This window comes from Phycodurus eques, chromosome 11 (assembly GCF_024500275.1).
Source record: "Phycodurus eques isolate BA_2022a chromosome 11, UOR_Pequ_1.1, whole genome shotgun sequence".
Lineage (NCBI taxonomy): Eukaryota > Metazoa > Chordata > Actinopteri > Syngnathiformes > Syngnathidae > Phycodurus > Phycodurus eques.
This window is the reverse complement of record NC_084535.1, coordinates 14,048,177-14,071,619: the sequence shown is the minus strand read 5'-3', so window position 1 is coordinate 14,071,619 and position 23,443 is coordinate 14,048,177. Positions and strand designations below refer to the sequence as shown.

At 40.0% G+C, this 23,443-nt stretch overlaps 1 protein-coding gene across 1 annotated transcript; it reads right to left on the bottom strand.

Annotated features, from left to right (window-relative positions):
- Nucleotides 1–122: 122 nt before the first annotated feature.
- On the bottom strand, nucleotides 123–22,146 carry prim2 (DNA primase subunit 2). The gene is made up of 14 exons (XM_061689999.1): nucleotides 22,064–22,146; nucleotides 21,233–21,382; nucleotides 21,022–21,134; nucleotides 20,824–20,918; nucleotides 20,625–20,745; nucleotides 19,143–19,238; nucleotides 18,494–18,631; nucleotides 11,143–11,210; nucleotides 10,144–10,216; nucleotides 9,873–10,058; nucleotides 3,788–3,914; nucleotides 2,795–2,877; nucleotides 2,554–2,622; nucleotides 123–695 (listed from the first exon to the last, which is right to left on the bottom strand). Exons 2-14 carry the CDS (start codon nucleotides 21,375–21,377, stop codon nucleotides 474–476), a joined length of 1,536 nt encoding a protein of 511 aa, XP_061545983.1. The 5' UTR covers nucleotides 21,378–21,382; nucleotides 22,064–22,146; the 3' UTR covers nucleotides 123–473.
- Nucleotides 22,147–23,443: the final 1,297 nt, after the last annotated feature.

Genomic DNA, 23,443 nt, shown 5'->3' with positions numbered 1-23,443 from the left:
ACATTCACCATTTTTCACATCTTATTAGGAGGGGGTAAAGGGTAAAACGTTTGCGAGCATACCATGTATGCTAGGCATATATTGTGCACTGTGAAGCAATAATCCTGGGCCAGGCAGTAAAATACAACTTGGGAGAATTGTTTATTTCTGTCCAACCAGCTGCCACCATTCATCTACACTGTTTCCAGCAAATACAATGCTATTGTTACTGAGGCAGCTGGAAAATGTTTTACTTAGCACCACCAGAACCGGAACTCAGGCCAAAGCAACCATCAAGTCAACTTGGATCAAGTGTGTCAACATATTGAAAAGATGTTTAATGAAGAAGGCAATGTGACTTTTGGTCGAGAGTGAAGGTGAATGTCCTTTCCTGTCCAGGGCATCTCAATGCACGATTTTTAAAAACCCTCAGCTTTATATTGAGAACATTAATTTACTAAATATGGGAAAAGAACTCAGGCGTCTTGAAAGTATCAGTCTAGATCTTCCGTCATCTTGGCCAAATCCTGCGATGGGTTAGGGTTCGCCACCACCTTCTCTCGAGCTCCAGAAGAGTTTTTAAATGCAGACTTGACCTGTGACCTCTGCGGGGTGTCCATCATCTCGCGCTTGACATCTTTGCCTCCCCCCAAAATCTTCTGGCTCTCCACAAAGTACTGGTTGGGGTGATTGAGGGAGAAATTGGCGTCCTCCACCTGGCAGAAAAAAAGCATGCTTTTGATGTCATTGGCTGGAAAATAAAATAAAAAAAGTTTTAGTGGAAATTTCCCCAGACAAGCAACTACAATGGATGGTTGGTTCTCAAAGTGTCGTACGAGTACCACTATTGGTATGCGAAAGAATCACCCAATTAAATACACATACCGTAATTTGTCGTGTATAATGCACATTATTCCCCCAAAAAATTATCAAAAGTCAATAGTGCGCATTATACATAGGTATAGGCTAAAATGGAAATAACTTTCACGTAAAAATGTATATACCACCCGCCACCTAGAGGTTGAGAAATATACACTTCCATTCCAATATGCCACCGCCACCTCTGTTGCCTTTTCATTCCAATTTGACGGGGGTACGTATGACTGCATAATACGTATAGTTGTACTCATAGGTTTACATACCCTGGCAGAATGCGTTTTTTTTTTTTTTTAAATAATTCCATTGTGGTTTGAAAGTCCACAAGACACTGTCTAAAATTTGTAGATGGTGAAGCAGCATATGCCTCATATCCAAGGATATAGTTTTAACACCTCGTTCCAAAATTCTAGAGGTTTTTTATCACGAGGTGGCTCAATCTTTCGTATAAGCAGGACAGCAACTGATGCGTTAGTCAGAAGACCTTGTATACTGGATTCTTTAGCAATTTGCTCTGTACAATCACTCGTTTCTTGCAAGAAATGAACTAGTGAGACAACTCTGTGTGTTTACAGTCCTAATATATAACCTTTTTGGCACAATAAGTTACTCAGGCTGTTGTGAGAGATCAGTCATGCCGCGTTAATTTCCCAGTGTCATTTACACCAATGTATATTTGTTCATCGATCTATTCGAGCGACATATAGTGACAGGCAGAACAATCAAATGATCTTCCACTAAATGGCAGAAGGTACATTTAACCTGCTAGCCACCTGTTGCCATTCATACAAAATGCTGTACAATAGTATATACTGTATACTTTTAGTCCAATTTTTGTTTGGTGTTGTGCCGTGAGATTTTGTAAATTATTTGCCCTGGCTCAATAAATGTTGGAAAACACAACAAAGTCCCCGCCAGCTCTACACTGACATGATAAGTAAAATAGAGAACAGTGAGCATTTACATATATACATTCATTCATCTTCCGTACTGCTTATCCTCACTAGGGTCGCGGCCATGCTGGAGCCTATCCCAGTTGACTCTGGGCAAGAGGCGGGGTACCCAGAGAAAACCCACGCAGGCATGGGGAGAACATGCGAACTCCACACAGGCGGGGCCAGGATTTGAACCCCTCAGAACTGTGAGGCAGATGTGCTAACCAGTCACAATTAAATGTGCTTCCATTCGATGGCAGAAGGTACTATAAGCCTGTGTATCTACCTGTTGACATTCATGCAACAGATTTGGTAATGGCTTCCTGCGAGTAATCAGCTTTGTGTTCAATTAAACAGGCCCAGATTTCACACCAGGTAAGTCAATTTGAGAGTAAATATTACTTTGTGACATTTTTGTTTAGAGGTGTGCTGTGAGATTTTTCAAATTTAAAATGGGTGCCTTGGCTCAATAAAGGGGAAACGCTGTTATAGAGAGTGCCGCCTCTGGTTATGGTTGTAATTTCCTGTAGTGTCGAACTGCACAATATACTGAGAGACCCTTTCTCATATTTTTTTTAGTAATCTTATATATATCTTAATATGGAGCAACAGTGACTCTGGCATCAACACAGATACAACATGAGTAAATTCAGCAACACAACACTGAAATGTAGTTGGCAATGAGCGAGATTTGACGTCAAAGGTCAAGCCTCTCCCCTCCTGTGTCCATGGTTACCTTCATTTTAAGAAAAAGTCTGCTTACATTGTGAGTCAGCTCAAAGTACTTCTGGCAGGCCAGCTGGTAGTGCATCCCCTTCACCAGGTCCAATATCTGCAGGGAAAGTTAAAAGGAAAAAGTTCCCAAGTTGGACTTTCATCAAATTAACTTTGACAGCAATTTCTGTTTTTGCTGAATGGAACATTAAACACTATAGGAAGGACGGATTGCATCATACTCATTATGATGGTGGCTCAGGAGTGACAATGTTGGGCAGAGGACCCACCTGACTGACCCCACTGGGGGACACCTTGTAGAACTGTAGCTTCTGTTTCAGCAGATCCGGGTCACTGTGACGAAACGGACACCCTACAAATACAAAATAAAAACAAGCTCTTCCAAGAACATCAATAAAGATGTGGACAAATAAAAAATAATGAATATGTAGTGCTTCCAAAGCACCTGCCCTATCTGGACAAAAGTATTGGGACACCTGACATCGACAGGAAGTGACAATGGAGAAAAAAAAAAAAAAAAAAAAAAAAAAAAAAAAAAAGCTTGCGCCGCTTTTTGTGGTCATCTATCCTCAGGTATGTGCTACTAGCAGCAGTACAGGAAATCCAACTAACCAGCTACTACAAAAGGTACCTCATAGTACCTGATTTTCACAATGGCAAGAGAATAAGAGTACCACCGTAAAGCGGCGAGTAACTACCCTGTGCATGAAAAGGGGCTGAAGAGATTGAGCTCATATGACTAATCGGCCTAGGTCATTCATAGATTAAGGTGTGTCCAAATTGTCTTTTGTCCATTTAGTGTGCCTAATTCCTGAAACTGAATGTAATATCCACTGAAACGGGGTACACGTGTACAATTAGGACAAATCTGAGAATTTGCCCTCCCTTGCGATCAATGGCAGCTAAGGGCTTATTCTCAGATATCTGAAAGATTATCCTGAGTGTGGGGTGTGTTAAAAATGACAAGAAGGGTTTGCATCCAAAATGAAGTTACTAGCTTCTTCTAGTACTACTCTTTCTTATTTGTATTTTCCAGCATTCTGGATGTACTATGACAGTCAGCCTTGGTACTATTACAGACACTTGCTGTGCTGTGTTAGTCATCTCAAGTACACCACCCAGTGTAAGAGCAGTAGACACAGGTGGTCAATTTATCGTCATCATGTGTGGGGTCTCTCAATTGGTTACGATTTCAAAAACGCACATATGTGTACCCTGCTTAAGTGGATCTTCCCCTTTTCATCTAACAGCAGTCAACTCACCATGATGGTCGCCTTGGCTGGGCGGGTTTGACATAATCACTTTCATGCAGCTGTAAGGGGTGTAGTCCGTCCTCTTGCCTTCTTTGCCAAACATGTGGCGGATGCTGTAAGCGTACGCTTTGTCAAACTAAGAAAGGGAGAGCGAAAGGAGGGTAGTGTGAGCGGGGGGCGGAGGCAAGCACTCACAGGCACCACAGTGGATCAACAGGCTGTGGCAGTGTACAAACATTAAAAGTGAACTAAGGCTGCCTCTAAAACTCAAACCATAAAACACCCAGCATGCCCCTATCTTTGCACACACAATAACACATTCATGCTGCAATAAAACCCTTGAACTTTCTAATGTAACAATCTCGCATGGCAATTTAAAATACATCAAGTCGTCTACAAGTACAATAAATCTCTTATTAATTATTGAAAGCCTTCCAGGATTCATAAGGTAATCTCTGGCGTTGAGGCCTCCCTCCTCCTTTATTAAGACAAACACTGACACGCTGCTCCCACTTAAGTGTGTTTCATGAGTATTGGGCGGAATCATTAGGACATAGCGCCCTAAAAGCACGGAGTTAGTAACTTTTTCCCAGGAAAAATCCTAAAACTAGACAAAAATAAAAGCAACTGTGTGAAATTTGCCTTCCCCGCCAAGTCATTTTAAGTGACCCACACTTTGATTCTTTTTCTTTGATTCTTTTTTCAGGATACAGTTCTGTGCAACTTCACAGAATCGATCGACCATAACCCAATGCATCTAGAGTTTGCGATTAGTGCAATTACTGCTGCGACTTGTCATTTTGTAAACTTTCACCAGACGCAACATGGCTTCGTGGGTAACTTGATCCTAGTGAATGGGGCAGTGCCGACTGTTTAACTGCCTGGGCTTCCTCTTACCGTCCCGCTGTCGTCAGAAGCCGTGCTCGGCTGTGACAATGTCACCAGCAACGAGGGTAAGTTGACTTGTGTGCTCATTTTTACGATTATAGTCCACAATAACAATTCAATTTTGAAGGTGAGCCTCCTAATGTGATTTGACATCATATAAGCCATCACCCCCTCAGTCTGTTTGATTCCTTTTGGCACATCCATTCGACACGCTCACAGCGTCTGAGAGCTTAGAGGTGGCCCTTATTATTAAAGTTTTGAAACCTGGTTTTATATACTTTTTTTTTTTTTTTTTTTTTTAATTCATTCAAATTTGGTAGGCTTGTTTACATTACTCTTCTCTGTGGTGTGTCAAATTTACATGCCATTTTTTGGGCCTGCTTACTGCCACTCTCCAACTGTGTTCTAGATCAGTGATTGTCAAAGTGTGGTACGAGTACCACAAGTTATACGTGGGCTCATTCTCGTGGTCCGCGAAAGAATTACTCAATTAAAATATAAGAAATCGAATCAAACATATTAGAATGAAGCTTGTAATTATGCAACAATTAATTTTTAATCCAGTTGAGTTTTGGATTTTTGTTTTTTCCACATTTCCTACACAGTACATTTTTTTTTACTTCAAGTATAGTACAGTTTTTTAAGTACAGTTCCGTTGTATTCAACTTAAGTACAGAAAATGTGCTTTTCAGGACAAAAACCTCAGCTTTTTAAAACTGTATTTTAATGTTGGCCATTATGGTGGTACTTGGAGAGCTAAATATTTTTGGAGGTGGTACTTTGTGTAAAATGTTAGAGAACCACTGTTCTAGAAAATCCTGGATGTACCCTAATATAGTTGACCTCCAAACTGGCGGCCTTAAGAACATCTAAGAGGCAGGAGGAAATAAAAACACGAGTATAAAAGCCGTATTTAAAGAGCAGAGCCTTAGCCTTCACACATCTTAGGCTCATGAGCGCTTGCTCATCCCCCCGCGTGAGGACACATTCACAAAAACCTGCGGCGCCTGAGAGAAAAATAGGACACATTCAAAGGGATTATGTGCAATTGTGTGTGTGTACAGTACACTTGGCATGGCTTCTTAGGCACAGTCCATAGTGACTGATCTCCCTCGAGGTCCAATCTGTCTTGGATGTAATTTCATTAAAATACTCCCATTTATAATCGACACCACAGGCATTTCCACACTCAGAAACAAGGTATGAGAGTAATATAATGCTAACAAGTTGGAGATGTACAAGCTAGAAGTTGAATTCCCAACCACAGGGGGCAGGCGACTGACTCAGTAGCTGAAATTTGCATCATACTATATCTTGTGAAGAAATACTTAAAAATAACAAAACGTTTTACTCCAGGCCCAATATGTAATTCTTGTTTCATAAGAAAAGGCATGTCATCCATGATTTGTTTTATTCAAATACCAACCAACTATAGAGGGTAAACAGAAATATTAATCAACATTTACGACATTAAATCAATGCCTACTTTTAGGTTAAAATTAAGACTCAAATTGAAGCCTCTAAAAATGTAAAAGCCCAACGTTTCAAGCAGTAAATATGGATAAAAGTACTGCGACACACCTCTTAAATCAATTAATCAATCACGTATTGTTTATTACTGCAATCTCAACAACCCATTTACTCTTACTAACTCACAACCCAGTAACTATTACCATTTTGTACTTTTAACCCTGCACTACTATTTAGTTTTTTTTAAATCATAGAAATACAGTGGAACCTCGATTTAACGGACTAATACAGTAGGGGGAGGGGTCGTCTGTAGCAGTTTGTCCTCCTCTGAAGCTCATTTTTTCATGGCCAAAGACCACCCAGTACGGTAAAAAATTATTGGGGGGGGGGAAAGCATGGAAATGTTTGAAAAGTTTTTAAGTTGACCTAAACTTACCTTTAAACATTGCTGTGATGGTCTAATCAGAATCAGATTATAGAATAGTTGCTAACCAGATAATACTGCCATGAAAGTTCCGTGATCACTGGTGCTTAAGAGGGGTTATAATTGCCCGCTGGTGGAAGAAAGTTGTCACTGTAGTGAGTCGGGTTTGCTTTCATGAGCTGCGAGGTTACAGAGTGTGCTTCCTTTTCCCACCTCAGTAACATGCCATAGAGAAGTGCTTGACAAAAAAATTTAAAAACAACAACAGCCTATAGATACGACACACCCCTTTTGTGCTGCGTGCCTACAGCGACACTAAACTAATGTCCATGTTTTGCCTTTGATGGGCCGCCACGTAAGTGCGTTGGTTAGCCAGATCTATTCTTTATATCTGTGACAACAGTGGCACAATCCACAAATACGGGTACCAGTTGCTGTCTGGTGATTGCACCAGTAAAAAACAACGGCCAAATCTGGAACTAACAGACTTTGTCTGCTACAAAGGAGCATTTTGAGTTCCAACCGGACACTATTTTCTGTTGGGTAAATCCAAAGGCTCGCTCCAAACACATATTTCTTTTTAAGGGGAATAGGCCTGAAATTATTATTACTCGGGAGGATGAGGGAGCAGTGATAGGAGTGTGTTATGCATATTTACAAGTGTTGTTGGAAAGAGACCCTGGAGGAAATGCTGCCTGTAAAATTTATTTTGATGTCAGTTGTGTAAATCAATTAAGTCAATTATATTAACAGATATAAAACGTACAGCAGTCTTTACCAGAGGTGCAAACAGCACAAGGTTCCAGATGTGTTGCTACACACACACACGGCAAACAGACATCCTGCAATCAAATTGTCAAATGAGACAATGCACAGCGGGTACGGATTTCATCAATTTTTTCCTGGTATTCCATCGCCTCTCCCTCCGGCCCTCCCTCACGGCATCGTTGGCTCCCACTGCCTCAGATGTGCCTGTCGCATACTAATGAGGTGGCCCTTGTGCAGCCCACCACAAAGACCAACCTCTGACACAACATATACAGCATGAGCAGGCAGAGTGGGTCAGCGCTGTCTTGTGGGGGAAAAAGAGCTCTGGGAATTCAACATTGAGTGATGACGACTATAAATGTGGTGCACTCAAGGAGTCACACGACCAGATGGTGGAAGGCACGAGGGACGGCAGAAGAAAACTGATGAGCAAGTTGTTAATTATTCTGCTGGTGTGTTTTTGGAACAAAAGACAGCAGGACACAGTGGCATGAATCCACTATTGACATCCCTTGATGTGGATTCTCAGTGACAGATGAGTTATGGAACCACATCGGGATTTGTTCTCCCAAAAGGTATTACATTAGACTCCAATAAAGGTGCAGACTGCAAATAACATTCTAGGAGCAGACCCCATTTTTTACAATATGAATGAAGAACGAGCTATATTTTCATGCATCACAGCCTAGACCAGGGGTGGGCAAAGTTTTTGGCTCAGGGGCCACATTTACTTTTAAAATTTGACAGGCGGGCCATGCCAGGACCAGATGCTTACATATAAAAAATAAAAGGCATTGTGGTGTTAATAATTAGATTTACTTTTAATTGGAAGTGTTGTTTTGTGGATCACCTTTTTTTGGCAGTACATCAAAGTCTGGTGTTAGTTTTGTTGTGGCAATTCTTTGAACACATCTGAGGTGTTCATCACTCAGCTGGGATCTGTAGGATGTTTTGTTGGTGTTCATCATACTAAAAGTCTCTCCACACACATATGTATAGTCAAACACCACCATCATCCCCTGTGCCATCTTCTGGATTTTTGGAAATTTGTCTGTGCCTAATGAAGGATAAAACACATCTCGCTGGAGAGTTGAACTTCTCTTTTTAGACAGTATCACATTGTAGATCAATCAGTTCCATCTGCAGCTTCTGTGGCGCTGTTTCAGGGTCTTGTGTAACTTACTCTTGGATGGCAGTCTGTCAGAGAAAAGTGTTTTGCTGAGCCTGCAAGCTTGATTTTAACCGCTGAGCCATAGCAATCAGTTCCTGTGTTGATTGGCTGTTAGCATAATTGCTGATGTTATATTCTTCTAAAACCGCAATGGTTTCTTTACAAATTAGACATACAGCATTTTGACCGGACTTCAGTGAAAAAGTATTTAGTAGTCCATTCTACATTAAACACTCAGCACTCCCTGTCAACTTATGTTCTTTGGCCACCTCATGGTTGAAGAAGGGTTCAGAGCAGTAGCAGAGTAAAAACAGAACACCCCAAGTCAAGTCAATCTATCACTGTACCTACTGCGCTGCCTGGTGGAACCACTGGGCATTACAGCACAACCTGGTGGAACCACTCGGCATTACAGCACAACCTGATGAAACCACTCGGCATTACTGCACAACCTGATGAAACCACTCGGCATTACTGCACAAGGTCAAATGAATGCAGTCATGATTTTGATATGATTTTCGCGATTCTGTATCAATCTTTGGCAGGCCGGATTGAAATGATCAATGGGCCGGATGTGGCCCGCGGGCCTTAGTTTGACCACCCCTGACTTAGCCAGAATACACTGCATCTTGTTTAAAGGACTTTTTTTTTTTTTTTTTGCTCATGGCTCTTTTGTTGTGAAGTATCATTAATTTACTTTAAGCCACTGAGGTAAATAGAAACAATAGCGATAAAAGAGCATTTGTTAACCAGCAAAGACATTGCCAGAAGTTAAAGCAAAGCCAATGAAGTTTGATGGAAAACAGTAACAAACTGCATATCTTAATATTGAGATAACGATGGGCAGCAGACCTAGAATTATTTGGAACATAAAATACATGCTCGTCTAGCTTGTTGTCCAAATAGGCTGCAGTAGTGAAATTAAGCAAAGCTAAAAGTGTCAGTAACACTGCATCCCCATAACCATCATAATGCGCTATTTTCAGATGATACACTGCCTTTCACATGGCTGCATTTACATTTTAATGTGCTTGGTTTTCTCAACAACACTACAGTGCCTTTGTGACACTTGGCTTTTGCATTTCACTATCGTTACAAGAGTTGTTTTCTCAAATTTCTCATAGGAATAAAGATTTTGGAAGAAGAATTGTGGAAGAACACACTTCCTTTAATCATATCTAACGCCAACCTCTGGACCATGCTAGGGAGTCAAAAACAAATGACGACTGAACAGTAACTTTTTGGAATATCCAGGAAGGACATTTCATCGCAGGTATCAAAATCATGATGCCTCATCCGTGACAAGTGACAGACTTTGATTGGGGAGAGTAACCCCCCCCCCCCCAAAAAAGAAAATATAACAAAGCATTAACCTTGTCCGCGTCCACTTTGCCTCTGATGAATTCCGACCTCCAGAACTGCAGCGCCTGCTCCAGAGAGAGACCGATGCCCTTGAGAAAGAGGCCGTACTGCATGCGGCCCCCATGGCGGAGATGGTGATTCTCTCTTAAGGACTGATGGAGCTGCCTCATGCACAGAGGGAAGGATTTGCCTGACAGCTGGAGGTGGACAATAAAAAACGCTTAAAGCACACACTAGCATAATTTAGAAAAGACAAGCAAATTCAGATTCCAAACGACTTACTGAATCAATTTGTTCCAAGGAGATTTTACCAACATTCTTCTGGATGCTGTAGTCCTGTCCCAAATAGGAATGGCTAATAAAGGAAAACACATTTTTGAATGCACTGAAGGCTGAAATAAAGAGCAGTTTATGTAAAAATATGCACAGGGAAAAAAACATCAACTAACTGTTCAAAGCCTTTGCATAAAAGAGCTTTCAAGGACAATTGGAATTGTTTTACTGATTTACACAAGTGCAAAGGACATGATTCTGCACACAGACTAATGCAAATTGCATCCTTTATAAAGTGGTCTTGAGAAGTAGTAGTAAGGTCAATGTGCTGTGTACTGCATGAGTTACCATATTAAGCTCGCTGGAAACCTTAAAAAGGACTAACTCGAAAGGCACTAAATCAATATCAGTAGATTTTGGCACTCTCGAATCGCGGTGCTTTTCATTACATTGTGGACTGCCACCGCAGATTAGGGGGCTCCCTACTAATCGCAACGAGCTGCCCACTAATTCTTATCACGACAATGAGCTGACATGACTTCCTCCACCCTATTAATGTGTTTCCCTTTATCGCAAAGATGACACCCTCGCCATGTTCTGAGCTGCTTACTTGGGTATTGATTTTGTGATGGTGTTTGCCTTTCTAGTGGGTGTTTTTTTATCAGTATGTAAAGACAAACGTTTCAGAGTTTAGTAAGCTAAGACGAAGCGATGATTAAATGAACAATTAGATTGCTTTTTAATGGATTTAATCAACGCCAAGGGAGGACTCAAAGATTACATAACTGCTTTTTGAAAATAAAGTGACACATCATACTGTGTTTATACTGGGTGATTTATGGAACTTATGCTGTGTTTATCATTAGTTAACAGGGCTCTCTGCCCGCATGCGTGTAAAACATATGGAGCTGCAGGGCCACAAATGCCCCTTGGTGCTAAAAATCCATTCCGCAGCAGGTCCTCTCGGGAGAAACTGGCCAGCTAAAAATTATGAATCCCGTCACTTACCTGAGGTGGTTAAGGAGCGGCTGGAGCCGTTCATCAGACTGCACTGCCGGTAGCGAACGCGCCGTCAGCTGCGGGAGAGATTGGCATCGTGGGTGGGTTGAAGGATGAGACGAGAGTAAAGATTAAGTACAGTGAAAGGAAATTATTAGAACACAAGGACATGGATTTGTAGTTTGGCTGGGTTTTTCAGGGGAGGGGGGTTGTGGTGGGGGTGACGGGAAGTGACTTGCTGCACAAAATATGACTCAACAAAATGCACATCCAGCAGTTTGACAAAATGGCCAGCACACTCTGGATTTCACTGTGCTGGTGTTGTAATTAATTGGCATCCTAACCCCCCTGCTTAAAAACACCCTTCGGTTTATGGATTGTTCTCCATGTAAACACAGTTACAATTTAATGAATGTGTCTTCGAATCAGCTACAGTGCAGCACGGCACCGTAGGCATCTTACACAGCCACCTAACGCTTCATATACTGTAGCACAATTATGAAGATGTGACCAAGGGAGAATCATGTTTTAATGAGAGGTACTGTACATCGAAACAGCCACCCTGTGTCCACAGTGGAGGACATGAGCCATTACACTTAACTGTGCAGTTACACTGGTTTCTCATTTGCTTTTCCAATTTGAAGAAGACAGCGGCCAGTCCCTTGACAGAGCTATGTGGCCCAGTTTCACAAATAACAGTGACTCAATGCACCCCGTAATGTTTAGCATTCACTGGTGACAAACCCGGTTTAATTCCCCATTCAACACTTCTCTCACAGCCTTCATTTTCTCATGGAGCTTTTTGATGCTTTGTGCTTAAAACCTGTGCTGCCAATTCAGTTTGTTTCAGTTTTAGGACTTGTTACATTGTTGAACCACCCTTGTGGAGTACTCACTTACGAACAAGATGACCTCATAATCTCGTCAGTGAAGACAAAAACGGGTTGTCATATACTTTACATCTATATTTCTAAATAAAGAAGAGAACTACCAAAATTACCCAATAAGAATGGCTGATCTGTCTTATTTATGTTCAAAAGGATCATTGTGTGTTTGAGTACAAGGGTGATAAAAAACGAGCAATGACTGATATGATGAGGTTATGAGAAGAGATTAAAGCATGAATGATGATCAAAGTTGATTTTCATTCAACTCCTTGGACAGGAGGCACATGATGATAAGTATTACTTTTTGGAGCTGGTCCAGATCATGGAGGATCCAGGATTTTCATTTTTATATAAATTGTAGAAGATATAGTATGGATTCCTACAGCAGCTGCAGGACGATGTGATTCATGATAAGATATTATAAGTTTCTGAAAAGAAATATTCGTACTCAGCTAATACCTTCAGATGAAGACTAGTCAAAAATGTGGGATTATGTTAAGCAGCAAAAAACATCACCATGACACTGTCTCGAAATGTTAGAGGAAGCAAAAATGAAACACCACACCTCATCCTTGTCTCAGTCCAGTCATATAAATCTTTGCTGTCTTACCAATGGTGCCAGTATGAAAACAACCACCAATGGTATTAAATTATCATTATACTTAACTGTACCATAGTCAGCATAGATCATTTTACACTCAAGACTATGTGAGTCTCGGGATGCACAAGTCATGGAAACAATGAGTCGCAGCCCTGGAACAATGAGTCCCTGCAATTAATCATAATGGGATACAGATACAGTAATCCCCCGCCACGTCACGGTTCTTGCTTTGCGGTGCCACTATATTGCAGACTTTTGTTACATTTGTTACTCCTTCATACTGTTTGTACAATATTTTTTGCTATCCATTGCTCTTGCTCTCTCTCAATATAATGTGTTTAGGCCTGCCACAACGATATATTATATAAAAAAATGTCATGATAAACGGTCGAATCGTTGTTTTTTGTTAATCTCACTGATGTAATGATATTGGAGCATAAATAACAACATCTTCCAAATTCTGCCCTGGTAATCAACTGTGTAATGTTCTCTCATTTACTAAATAAAAGTAGGGCTGCATTTCACAATAAGAGCAAGCAAATAAAAAGAGAAAGTTATACGTGTTCAAATAAAGTGGTTGACTTAAGAAAAATCAAGTTTGAGTTTCCCCTTTTCTGTTTGGCATCTTGACACACACAACAGTGAAGTCTCAAACAATTTTACATATTTTAATTTAACAAATCTTAACAACTGAACCGTTTTAAAGTTTATATTTGTTCAAAACCTGTATGTTTTATTTCTTAAAGGCATTTTACGTATATACACTTTGAATAAGTGCTCCCAGTGAGAACTTCCCACTGAGAACTTTAAACAAAAATGACACTGACTGATTGTAAGCGCTGTTTGTTCCAAATGTTTAATTCCTTTTCTTTAACTCAACTTCATCGCTAAGACTCTCTCTCTCTCTCTCTCCAGCTACGTTTCTCCTCATCTCTATCTGGGCTGCGCGCAATCAGTGATTACGGCCTCAGATGCAGATTTGATTGGCTGCAGGGGGTGGCTGAACTCACATGTGATTGGTCGGTACGGTTCAACACTATCATAGAGCCTGTAATCTATTGCGGCGCCCCGTATGTCTTGAATCATAACCTCTCTTTTTTGGCAATGGTGTGGCTACGTATGGGACTGCTTCTGGGTCCGGACGCGGACAACGGTCCGCCAGTTATTGACCTCTGTATGTCGCCATGATCGAGCGAGCTGCTTAGTTCCTTAGGTTGCTAGCTGTTTAGCTCACAGGCTAGCGAAATAAATAAATAGTTAACTTTCCCCTAAAGTGTCCCAAGTGTGTGCAATTACAGAGCCAAAGTCGTTACGCCAGTGGCTCGCTGCATCGTGAGCGGTGCGACGGGTGTTATCACAACAATCAAAATTTATCAAGTCCAGAAAAAAGTACCATCTCTATTGTATTCATAGAATAATACTACTACTAATAATAATAATAGCCCTCCTATGCCTCTGATTGGTAACCACCAAGACAAGATTAATACTTTTAGTAGATAATGAGTTGCTGAAGCACCTCAGCAAAAAACAATGCTGTGAGTCTGTGGATGCAGATTCACCATGCATTTTTGCACCCATGCTCATTTTTGTGCATCTCGGATGCGGGACGCACATCAAACGAGATCCCCGAGTCAGTAATAACAGATACAGTACCCTGTAACTACTACTTAAAAAGGTACACTTCGTATTGTAGGTTAATGCTAAATCTAATTTCCATCATCTACACACCAATCTCTGGCTTGTGTGAGAAATTTGTAAAGAAATGAACAACGATGTAAAGTTAATTCTTAATTATTCATAATTTCTAAATACATGATAAATGTTTGTAGATAATTGCTGAAAACATGTCAAAAGACAGAACTTTGTACCCTAGTACTGAATTGTGGAGCTATAGCCTTAAACAGTTTTTTTAATTTATTTTTTTTACTGTTTCCGTGTTCCTGATTTTTTTGGGGGCGTGGCTAAAACGGCTGCCCAGTGACACTTGGGCGACTGGCATGAGTCCCCCATGCCCCACTATATAAGAACCCATGTAACGAATTGAAAAAAAAATATGTTTGCTATGTTTATTGATAGCCCACCTCTAGGGGGCCAATGTTAGGTTATGAGAGACTACTACATATTGTCGAACTCAAAAATGAGAGGAAAAACTGACCATTCTGCTGCAGACTGGGAGGAATGAGGATGATTCTGGCTCTGATTGCTCAAACGCGGGAATGTGTAGGCATACTAAAGTTGAGAGCTGAAACAATGGCTTGATTTTTCACAATTTTGAAGCCTTATTTTATGTATAGCCTTATTATTTATGTATATTTTATTATGTATTATTTTATGTATTTGGCAATTTTTTAATCGTTTAAATTTGGATGGGATTACACATTACACTACCATGTAATGTCAAATTTGTACGTTTTTTTTCCTTCTTTACAGGGAATAGTGTGTTATTCCCTGTGAAATGGAGGAAATGTGAACAAGAATTCTCAATGTAAAAAGTGGAAAATTCCACTGAGTTCTTTTTCCATAGCTCACCCTTCCTTAAATCATTGTGGATATCAATTGAGGAGTATTTGTGGAATTCTGTTAACAGACAAACCATAAGATGAAAACTGACCTCCTTGACAGTGGTAACGTCGCACTATTTTTTACGGTCAAGGAGACAAATGAATGTAAATTATAATTAACGACTCATGGGGTATACCATAATACAAAGGGAATGTATTTTTTCTGTAAACCAACATGTCACAGAGGCTTAAGGTGAAAATAAACCTTGATATAAGTGCCGGTAATAAGGTCTTTCTAGCAGAACAACTACACCCCAGCCTAGGCCCCCGTATGTCTATTCATAACAATAAAGCAGTGTTGCTTATGTTTGCACCCGTTCCAAACTCTTATCTCTACACAAGTGGACCTTAGTTGTCTCGTCACATACACACATTGTATTACAGAAAATGCCTCCAGCTTCCCACCAAACATCATATTCCATGATGTTACATGAGCCTGAGGGCGTTCAATGCAGTGCATGGAAACATTTAACCTTCCGCACCCAAGCACATTGCATACATGTGTGGGGGGTTGATAAAGCCTTGCTATGCCCATCTACCCTGCAGACATCTTGTGTCATATGTGCACACGTGTTTCCCTCACTTGAATCCTGTGTTTCTTCAACACTTGGCACTGATGCAAACAAGCAGAGCTGCAGTATAACACATACAAGCAGAGCTGTTGTAAACACTGACTAGTCAGTAGGAGTACTGTAGCCACATGCAGGCAGACAACAAGAGAAAATAATGCAAAGTAACGCTGTGATAACAGCTGTGACAGGTTTGATATAATTATAAGTTATGTATTTTAACATTAGCCTATGTACTGTAAGCATGCACCACTGATTCATAAAATCAATTTTGTCACCTGTCCTGTCTCCATTTAATAAAAACCGACTTGGACCCTGATTGATTGATTGATTAAATAAATAAAAACAATTTTTAAAAGTTTCCCAGCCGCATTCTAGAGCAGGGGTCCCCAACCCGTGCAAAAAAAATTGTGGTTTAAAATAAAAGCTATTTTTACCATTAGTCATGCAGAGATTTTACTTTGGAAAAACAATTGTTTCCTCCCTTGCCTCATAACTGCTCTTGACTTCAGCGTACTATTTCACACATCATTGGTCACAAGAGCTAATACAAAGAAAAATGGAAAACAAATAAAAAATAATTCACTAGAGAGCTGTTTTGGGAAGAAATGAGCAAACAATGGGGCTGCATAAGGGTCACAGACTGCTAAGGGGAGGGAAAAAATGTATGTAAAAGAAAAGTACCAGGATGCCTCCGTAAATTACGGGTTCATTCCAACAGGTGACACACAAGCTCCACACCAGCTATGCAGTTTGCAGTGACCTAAAAACTGTTTCGGCAGATTGAGACAAAACTTGAATAGAAAATCCTTCCTCCTTAAGAAAGAAGCCTTCCTTAATATCAGGGCAGAATTGATTCAGCCTGCTCCCAAGGACATTTGCGGGGAACTTTTTGGAGAGACTGCAGTACAAAAGGTAGCAAATATCCCTCTTTTGGGTAGCACCATAAGAATAATTGATGAAAAAGCAGAGGACGCAGATATTAGAGATGAGAAATGCTTCCCCACGCGACACAATCCAGGTAGATGAAGCTACTGATCTTGAAAAGAACGCTATATTACTCATTTTTGTGTTAAGAGGATGTGCATGAGGATTAGTTGTGTGTACTCTTTTTGCCAACCATAAACACTGCTGCCGAACTATTTAAGACCTTGAACGATTACATATTAAGAAGACAAAGACGAATGACTGGACGGCTTTTGGGTCTGACAACATGGATCAAGGAGGTCGCTTTGAAAGTGAATCTATATGCTGTGTCATCCCCGAGGGAAATGCTGTAGAGCCGAAAACTGTCACCAAGCACATGCCCTTAATTCACATCTTTCTGAGCAGCTCTTAAGAGATGAATGCTGAACATAAGATGCCTTCTCTTGTACCGAGAGAGTTAGATGGCTTTCTAGAGGTAAATGGCTGGGCTAGAGATTTTGAATTACTAAAGTCCCTGCAGAGATTTCTTCTAGAAAAATGGCCATTGGCAGAGTTTTTCAGCAACACAGATGGGATCTTGAAATTTGCTTACCTGTGTGACATTGCCCCCACCCCCAAGTTGTCATACAAGATTTATGCTTTCTAATACACACTGGAATTATGGAGATGCAGAGTGAACACTGGGATTTTTGACGTTTTACACAAGAGCAGGGATTATGGAAGGGACTGAAGTCGGACCTTCATTCTCCCAGATGGTGCATGACCACCTGTCACAGTTTTCAAAAGAGTTTCAGCATTACTTCCCAATCACAAAAGACCCCAGGATGGGAATGAAATTGATCTGTAACCCATTTGTGAACAAGCTAGGTGAATAAACCAGAGCAATACTTGAAGAGGAACAATTGCTTGAAGAAATTGGAAAAATAAATAAATATATCACTTTTTGTCATATTTGTCAAAACTGTCAGTATGACCTGTCAGTAGTACATGGGTAAAAAGATCTGTGAAAAAAATATTCCCGTTTGGTCGCATTTTGTGCCTCTAATTTGATTTCCAAGAAACCACTGTATCAGAGAAAAATTACTTACCAGAGATAGGTGTGACTGACAAGGTGTTATTCATTTCTCATGCAATCGTAGGCCCACTCATAGCGGGCATACCCCCACAGCCTAGCGCTGACCTGCTTCATGAGCTTTGCTGAAACTATCGCGGAATATCCACCTCTGGGAAAAAAAATTTGAAACCGGTGGTGCCCTCCATGTTTGAGACAACTTCAAACCTCTTAACACTCTGGATTAATGTCAAAGCAGAATATCCACATATCGCCACAAAATCCCTGAAAGGAGCAACGTGACAAGATTTCCCAAAAATCTGAGTCTGTCAAAATGCTTGGGCTGCTTCAAACGACCTCTTCAACACTCTGGAAAATTGGATGATTTCCGGAGAAATTTATTTTTTTGTGTGTGATATCGCCTATAGAAAATCTGGTCAAAAAACACCTTCAAATTAGAGTCAAACAATATACCGGTATTTTGATTATTTCTAGTTGCAGGGAAACAAACCAAGTGCTCCCACCGATTCTGCATTATGGTGAGTTGGTATGATACTGTACAATAATTGTAAATTTGTTATTATTTCAAATTACATGCTCTGAACTGACAAACAAATGCTTTTTGTTCTTGGCACCCCTGCACCTTTACCCCATCAGTGGAAAATTTTTATGCAAGAAACTGGATTTTGGCTCACTGTCCTAGACAGTTACAGAACCTCAAAGCAAATGCCTTTCCCAAATGTAGCAGAGCTGAAGACACTTACCGCAAGAGCTTTAGACAACCTTGTGCGAAAATCATTGAGCACAATTGTGACGATGTCCTGGTGAGGAACGTACACGTAGCCCGCTTTGAGGTAGACTTTCCTTGTTCGTACCAGATCCAGAGCATGTTGGAAAGGAACCTCGACAACAGTAAACAGAGCAACTGTGTTTTAATATGTTAATACTTTTTAAAGGATAACACACCATTTATCTCAATATTTGCACGCATGTGTCAAAACATTAATCCCTTTGTAGCATTCACAGCTTAAAATTTTATTTGTATCCAAGAATTTACTGAGTCAGGTAACCTTTAATACCTAAAAAAAAAAAAATAGCTAAGGCTTAAAATACACATTTGCAGACAATAACTAATCATTTCGTGAAAATAAATTCTAAATATTTATTTATGTCAATTTCTTTACATAGTAGATGACTGGTTCCTTGTTCATTTCAGTATAATGCACTGCCTTGGACAAATTCTAGCAGAAGTTAAGAAAGCTGAACAAAATGAAGACCTAAGGCTAGTTTACTGCCCTACAGTAGCATCAAAGGTTCGACAAGTTATAAAAAATTCGGAAAATATTTTATGCTCTATTGTCAGAAGTGCTACACCAACAAAAAAGCAGAGTGAGTGCGAGTCGAGGAACTCACTTTGTAGAACTCTTGATCCTCCACAGTGATTCCACTAACCCCGTAGCTGGAGTTGACAAGTTTATCTTGCAGAGCTCGCTTCTCCTCGATAGGAATCTGAAATAAATTTAGTGATGTAGATGGTGATAACTTTAATGTACAATATATCAGTGGCGACCAGTTCAGGGTTTAAAAAAAACATAAAATGTACCGGCATTACCAGATAACTAGCAATCCTTTAATGCTCAGTGACTGTTTTTCTCAGTGTCTTTATGTCTCAAAAGTGTTCTCTGTCAATTGACTGTCTGTTGTCGTACTAGAGCGGCTCCAATTACCGGAGACAAATTCCTTCTATGTATTTTGGACATAAATGGCAAATAAAGATGATTCTGATTGTTGTACATAGAGTGTTTGTTATACTTTTGATTTAACGATGTAGATTTTACATACAGTATTTTTTATAGAGATAATTTAAGTATATTTCTTTTAATACATTTCAAGTACTTTTCACTTATTAGAAACATTGGAATCAGCAGGAATTATTCTCTCATGGAAAAGGGGTGGAAGTAATTAAGCTATACTTTATCTCACACATTTTTTAATATACGTTTCTTTCTTTTCCTAAAATATGAAATTCAGATGGGCATTTGGTTCATACCTCACAGTTCTGAGGTTCGAATCTAGGCTCCAGCCTTCCTGTGTGGTATTTGTATGTTCTCCCTGCACCGTTTTCTGCGGGTACTCCAGCTTCCTCCCACATTCCAAAAACATGCATGTTAAGTTCATTAAAGACTCCAAATTATCCATAGGTGTGAATGTGAGTGTGAATGGCTGTTTGTCTATATGTGCCCTGCAATTGGCTGGCAATCAGTCCAGGGTGTACCTCACCTCTTCGCCCAAAGTCAGTTGGAATAGGCTCAAGGTTCTGACAACTCTATTTGTGATTTTTGTTTTTTACTTTACAGATGTTCAGTTCAAGGTGTACCCCACCTCCCTGCTCGAAGTCAGCTGCGATAGGCGCCAGCACACCCACGACCTTAGTGAGGGTAAGCGGTTCAGACAATGGATGGATGGAGAAAGAAAGAAATGCATCAAAGCCTTGAAAATCACTTTGTGGGTGTCAGCACCATCTAGTGATAACGTCTAGAAGCTCAGTTCTATTTGATTAGCTGCTGCCGTTGTTATTTTTATTTTTAAAATTATTGGCCCTCAAGAGAAATTCTAATTTCACTGTAGTATATTTACATTGAATGCAATCCACCATTTGTCTCAGAGCTGAAATTGAATCACCAAACCTCAGAACTGTGAGGCAGACATACTAACCACTCACTGGTGCCTGTATCAAAAATATATCTTCAAATTCAACCTCAACTCTCCTTACAGTAAAAGTTAACTAGTGTATTGGTAAGTGTATTTATGAGCAACCATAAAAAGCAACATGACGTGTAGTACAAACAATAAATATACAATGCGTTAAGTGGTATCTATAATAATAAATCATACCGCATCATATTTTAGATTATTTTTGTGTAGAAATTCCAGCTTCAGTTTCGGATGCAGGTCATTGAATCGGTAGCGCAATAGATCCACTTCCTGTTGTATGAACCATCTTCTGAGATCCTCCCTGTAAAGATCCCGCATGAAAATAATTTTTGGTTCCTGTTTAATTGGGACTCTCTACACACTTGCAAACATCACTTACGTCTGGCAATAGGCGAGTCTCAAAATGAAGTGGGATATGTGGTCCTTTCTTCGTTTCTCGTATTCACTTGGCCCGCTCTGAGTTTTTCTGTCATCCTGTAGAAAAACATTACTCTTATTGGCTCAAAACTGTTTTGATTTTTGGTGTCCATCTGGATTTAAACATGCTATTAACACAACTGTCAAAAGTACAACTCACAGCCTCTACTCTGTAAGGAAAATTCAAGTTCCTGAACTCAAAATCCAACTTCTTGATGTACTGCTCAGACAGTTTCACGTAGCTCACACCCAAATTCTCAACAGTCTTCAACACTGCAGGGACAAATGATGGGAGACACATAAGGACATTGTGATTTGATGACAGTTGAAAAGCAATTTGCACATTTAAATGTCTTTCGGCATGTGCTTACGTTTCAGTCTCTCCACAGCAAATGTTTCAAATTCTGTGAGAGAGATGTTCTCGAGTGGCGGTTGTCCATAGAACTGTAGAGGAAGTCCATAGAGCTGCTTCTGAGGACTGGTAGCAAACTTCCTTCTTCTGCTGGGAAACTCCATGATGTCTACAAGAGAGTCAGGTTGGGTCCATGTTAGATGTACAACTGGAGAACAGCCCATATCATAAGTATTATCCCCAAAATTGTTTACTGCAAAAATTCATACTGTTGCTATTTTTTTTGGAGGATGACCCACTTTAACAAAAATTTTTATTTCAAGAACTACTATTATGATGATATCCATATACACTGACTGTCCATAACAAAAACAAGTAAGTACAGTACTAGACACCTGCACGATTTGATGTGATCAGATACAAGAGCTTCCAAACATGTATTTAACACTGTTTAATACTGAGGTTGCAGTGGAGTAAAATTGCATTAAATCCTACTGACTGAGGGATGCTTTTAAAACATGATTTTCGGTTACATTATTTACGAACCTACACAATGTTACAATGACTGTTGCACTAGTTGTAAAGACAGCTGGCAGCGAGTTTATACTTGTGTTAATTTCATAACTCAGGGCAGACCTAGTTTAGGTTAACATGCCTAAAGATGTGCCATATAAAACGTATTCATTGTTGATTTTGTTCCAAATACAACATGAGGAGCACGAACATTGTTGGAACAACAAACGAGTATAAACAAGCAAACTAACGATAGGTCGACTCACTAAATGACGTTGAGCAGAATACCAATGACACCGCTGCCATAAGACTATATAAATGTAGTAAATGTATTTACCGAAATAATGGGAGTGCTTCTTCCCGGTTAAATCCCGCCAAACAGGGTTGGGTGCTCTACGAACGCGGGGAACTGGTGGCGTATTGCCTAAACCAGGAAGTGTGGCTATTTACGCCCCGCCCCGTCATGATTTATGAGCACTCGTTTTTTCGTTCCTCTTGTCCCGCTGCTCACACGTTGGCCGTCATTACTTCAACTGGAATACAACACTTTTTGTGGCGTTTAAACATTTTTTAAAAATGTATTACTGGTTTGTCCTCTACAAATATTAAGTCTGGATAAGCGGGGGGGAAAATAAAATATAAACTGACAATGGAATAATCCTTTCAAATCAGACGACTGGGGCGAAGCAAAGCCGACAAATACTGTATTTAGAAAAGCAAAATGATAGTATAGCGAAATATACATTAATTGTCAGAAGTTACACTAATACTGATTTGAAATAAGTTTTTTTGGGGAGGATAATTAGATTCCTGTAATGTTAGTTTACTCTTTTCATTTATTTATTTGTCTATTGACTGCGATTGGCTGGTAACCAGTTCAGGGTGTACCCCGCCTCCTGCCCGATGACAGCTGGGATAGGCTCCAGCACGCCCGCGACCCTAGTGAGGAGAAGCGGCTCAATAAATGGATGGATGGATGTCTATTGAGCTTTTGGCAATTTACTTTTCTACTATTATAGGATAGAAAATCTCTTTATTTGTCCAGCAATTGGAAAGTACAGGCTATTCAGCAGCAAAGTGGACACTAGTAGCACATTAAAATAATAAAATGAAAGAATACCAAAATATCTATGTACAGTAAGTACAGTAAACACATATTGTGCTTCGATTTTCGCGGCCCAGTATTTCATTCATTCATTCATTCACTCACACACACACGCACACACACACACACACACACACACACACACACACACGTGCACAGTATTGTCTCAATAGCTTCACTGTATTTATTAATTCATTATATTGTATTTTTTTAATTGTATTCAGTACATTCTTTCATTGTATTCTAATACCTGACCAGGGACAAAGACTGCAAATTTGTTAAAACTAGACATTTTCTATGCATCACGTGTTCCTATTTTTAAAGGCAACAAAGAGCATTGGAGAGGAATACACAACACTTCAGCAACCCAGTATATGAATCACAATTTTATAATCGGATAATGTTGCAGGCTTGCTTGATTTGATGTTTTGGTAAGGGTTACTAATGATAGCTAGAAGCATGCAATCAACTCAAGCTGATATTAACGCTTGGTCTGACAGGCTATTATCATAATTCATGAATTTGGCTAACCATAACTTTTGACCCTAAGTATTGTAATTGTATCTTTGTTTTGGGGTTTTCAACAAAACGCACTAAAGGATCCCACTAGAA